Source organism: Pteropus vampyrus, unplaced genomic scaffold (assembly GCF_000151845.1).
Source record: "Pteropus vampyrus isolate Shadow unplaced genomic scaffold, Pvam_2.0 Scaffold494, whole genome shotgun sequence".
Lineage (NCBI taxonomy): Eukaryota > Metazoa > Chordata > Mammalia > Chiroptera > Pteropodidae > Pteropus > Pteropus vampyrus.
Window position 1 is genome coordinate 255,365 of NW_011889275.1, and position 3,935 is coordinate 259,299.

At 65.0% G+C, this 3,935-nt stretch overlaps 1 protein-coding gene across 1 annotated transcript in view; it reads right to left on the minus strand.

The window, feature by feature from the left end:
- Positions 1-2,249, minus strand: part of ACP4 (acid phosphatase 4) — a 13,349-nt gene extending 11,100 nt beyond the window's left edge. Inside the window, 2 exon segments of the mRNA XM_023524812.1 lie at positions 629-1,093; positions 2,196-2,249. Coding sequence (XP_023380580.1) covers positions 629-1,093; positions 2,196-2,249 — 519 coding nt within the window.
- Between the last annotated feature and the right edge of the window lie 1,686 nt (positions 2,250-3,935).

The following is a 3,935-nucleotide window of genomic DNA, read 5'->3' on the forward strand; positions in this document are numbered from 1 at the left end:
TCTCCCACTCGGTCCCTCCCGGGAGCCTGACCCGTCTCTCGCCTCTGCGCCCTGTCCCGTCCCATCTGCATCGTGCTCATCTCCCCTCTGAGTGTCTGTCTCTCCCTCTGCTCCGTCTTCTTTCTCTGCGGGTCCCTGTTCCCCTCTCCCCGAGCCTCTGTCCCCTCTCCACACCCTTTTCTCTGTGGCCTCCCATTCCGCTCACTGCCTCTCGCTGTGTGTCAGAGGATTCCATTCTCCAGAGGGGGAAGAGATTGGCGAGCCTCCCCTGCTTCCCTTCCCCTCCCCCGCGCTGTCACCAAAGCCCTAGAAATTTCCCTTCAGGTCCTGGAAGGAAGGCAGGGCCTCCAGCCCCAGCGCCCAGCCCCACCTGTCTCCTCCTCAGACACCCCCCACCTTCCCGGGCAGGGCCAGAGGGCCCAGCACAGCCGCTGCCTAAAGGTTTGGTCCCCGTACAGAGGGTTGAGGCAGCCGCTGGACCCCACCAGGGCAAGTCCCAGGGGCCTGAGCAGCACCCAAACCTCCTCCATGTCCCGCCCGGCCTCCCGCATCCCCATCAGCTTCGACAGAAGCAGCAGGTGGAAGGAGAGCCAGCAGAGACACACCACGGCCCCAAGGCCCAGGGCACCCTCAGCAGCAGGGGCCACCCCGTCAGCCTTGCCAGCTGCTGCTGGGCCTCCAAGAGGCTGTGACAGGCGCTCAGCACCCCCAGAGGCACCCCGAAGCCAAACAGCAGCTGACTTGGTGCCGGCTCGGAGGAGCGGTGGGGCAGCCCCCGGGCAGGCGTCCAGCCGCCAGGCGCGGCCTGGTTCTCCGGGGCCCACAGGGCCAGTGTGCCCAGGACCAGCACGAGGAGCCCAAACCCAGAAGACCGCCCTGCGGGCACTGCGGTGGCCCTGCGCCCAGGCTGGCCAGAGCGGCGAGGCGAGGCGCAGCGGTCGGCGGCCCTACGGGTCAGCAGGCGGCCACCGGCGTAGGTCAGGAAGGCGAGGCCAGGGTCCAGGTGGCAGAAGGTTCCAGCCAGGGCCCAGTTGGAGCGTGTCCAGGTGAGGGTCAGTGGCAGGAGGTCAGTGAAGGCGACGTCAGTTGCAGCCTGGTGGCCAAACCAGATGTCCAGCCGGCAGAGGGGGAGGCAGCAGGAGCCCTGCAGCTCGGATCAGCAGGCCGCAGCTGGCCACCTCCAGCAGGGAGCAGGCCAGGTGGCCCTGGACTAGCAAAGCAGAGGGGCTGCGCCTGAAGGGCCCAGGGCTGTAGGGGAGGGTGGCCGCAGGGTCTCCGAAGGCTCCTCCATGGGCTGGACGGGCTCATGGGGACCCGCAGGCATCCATGTCAGCACGTTCCATGCCCGTACCCCTAAACTTCCCCGGCCCCCCAGAGACGGCATCACCGTCCTCCCAGACCGGGGACACCGACCCACCCTTGCCCTGCCTGTAGGCCTCCCGCAGCTTCCCAAGGCCCCCCGACAGAGTCTCAGCCCTTCAGTCTGCGGTGGAGCCCCGGGGTCTGGCCCCACCTCCCCTGCAGCCCCCTCTCCTGTCCTCATGTCAGACCCGCCCACCCCCCAGAGCCAGCCCTGTGTCGGGCCTCAGGCCCCTCCCTCCGGCTGTCCCTTGTTCCCTCAAGAACCCCGTACCCATCAAGGTCTGCAGGGCCCTTGCTGTGCCAAGCCCCACGAGGTGGCTGCTCCTAACAGTTCCCCCTTTCAGGTGGGGAAACTGAGGCTCGGGAGAGACTCACTCGCTTGAGACCAGCGCAGACAGAGACCCAGCCCGTGTGACCTCAGAGGCCCGGATGTGAACTCGCGGGTTCCACGCTCAGGGCCTGCTCTGTCCGTGGGCCTCAGTTTACCCACTCTGTTCCCTCCTCGTCCTGAGCCCACCGGCAGGTGGCGGGGTCAGGTGTCTTCCAGGCTGTGTCCGAGCAGGAGCTGGTGGCGGGTTTCCCCTTGAGGACTCAGGATGGGGGGCGGGAGGGGCAGCGCGGCTCCCAGGTGGACAGGGGAAGTGGGAGCCAGAGGCGGCGGGACAGTAGAGGCCCCTGGGCAGCGTCTGAGCATGGGCCTCAGTTTCCCGCCTGCAGACTGAAGGACTGGCTCGCTCTCTTGGGCGCTGTCCCCCCAACACCCCAGGTCTGCGCCCCTCGCTTGCGTCCTCGCCCATTGCGGTCCCGCCCACGTCGCCGGCCTCACCGCTTACCTCTTCCCTCCCTGAGGCTCGGGGGGGGCGGTCCCCAGAACCAGCACCACGCATGCGCACTCCCGCCTGCCGCGGCCTCCGGCTCATCCTGGGGCGCTTCGCTTTATCCTCGCCCTTCCGCGGGCAAACTCCTACGCACGCCCCAAAACCCCAACCCAGTGCCCACTTCCCCAGAAAGCCCTTCTCTGGCTACCGCTCGGCCCGGCAGGCTGGAGCAGCTGTCACCTTCCCTGTACGTAGGACATCTGGCAAGGTGTCCAGGCCACACCAAGGGGCAGGAACTAAGTACCGACTCCGAGCAGGGCCCTGGGCTATGACCTTTCCGGGCACCGTTTCGATTCGCTCTTCCGAAGGCGCTGGGAGGACGATGCTGTTTCCGTCCTCGTCGCATCAAGAGGGGAAACTGAGTCACGGAGCTGGGTTAAGTCACTGGGCCGTCTGGTAAGTGGAACGGCTGGGAAAGGAATCCGGGTTGACGGACCCCAGGATCCGAAGTCTTAAGCATCGTATTATCTTGCCCAGACAAATTCCTGCTGAAGGAACGAACAACCGAACGAATGAATGAACGAACGAATGAACGAATCATCCTCGAACGACCAACCCACAGGAGGCCCGAGGATCTGTTTGCGCGGGAAGCTGATGGTCTGGAGTCGGACCGGGAAGAAAGAGGGGGCGAAAAGCCAGCAATGCGACAGATCGCGGAGCCTCAGCTCGTTTTTTCAGAAAAAGGGCCGGCCGGGGCTGCGGGCGCAGGGCAGGCTGAGCGAGCTCCGCACGGAGCATCCAAGAATGACCCACTCCTGGCCTCCTGGCCCCCTGGCCGCCGCGGCCTCCCGGGAGGACCCCAGCCCTCGCGCGGCCCTGAGTAGGGACCCCATGCCCATTGCGATGGGCAGCGTAATGGCCCCAAAGCTGTCCACGCCCTAAGTCCTGGAACCTGGGAGTTTGTCACATTACGCGGGGTCGACTGAAAAATAATATCGACTAAACGTTTCGTCGCCAAAAGGATTTATTTGGGAAAAAGAAAGGGTTGCAACCCAGCTCACGCAGACATGGCAGGCCAGTGGCCGGTGTGCCGGGACGGTGGGGTATTTATAAAATTACTAAAACAGGAAGTTAGAACCGTAAAGCTTTATTATAAACACACAGGTCTTCCCTAAGGGTCCTCCCGCGTGGGGTCCTCCCGCGTAGGGTCCTTGCGATTACAGAGTCCGAGGCCTTCCATAAACCCTCCAGTTAACCCTCCCGACTGATGATGTTTGCTTAAAGTTCCAGGTCATGTTTGTAAATGGCAAGGGGGAATTAAGGGCGCAGGTGGAATGAGGGGTGCTAAGCCGAAGCCCCTGGCTCCTCCAGGTGGGCCCAGGGTAGTCACCGGGGTCCTCCTAAGTGGAAGAGGGAGGCAGAGAGGGACTCGACGACGCTACCCCACTGGCTGGGAGACGGAGGGAAGGGTGGCCGAAAGGGGGGTGGGGTTGGTGTCCGGGCAGGAGGAAGCGGTGGGGCCAGGGGCGGAAGTGGGCACCGCGCTCTGCCAGGTCTCGTGGGTGGCTCCCGTGGGCGTCAGACTGCCCGAGATCGGGAGGGGGGTGAGGCACGAGAGGAGGGGAGGGGGTCCTGGATTAAAGGCCACTCTCTGCCGGCCTCTCCCTCCCTTCGCTCCTTCCGGTCCTGCCTCTCCTCCCTCCCAACCTCTTCTCCATCTCCGCGGCCTGGCCTGGCTCCTGCCCGGGACTCCTG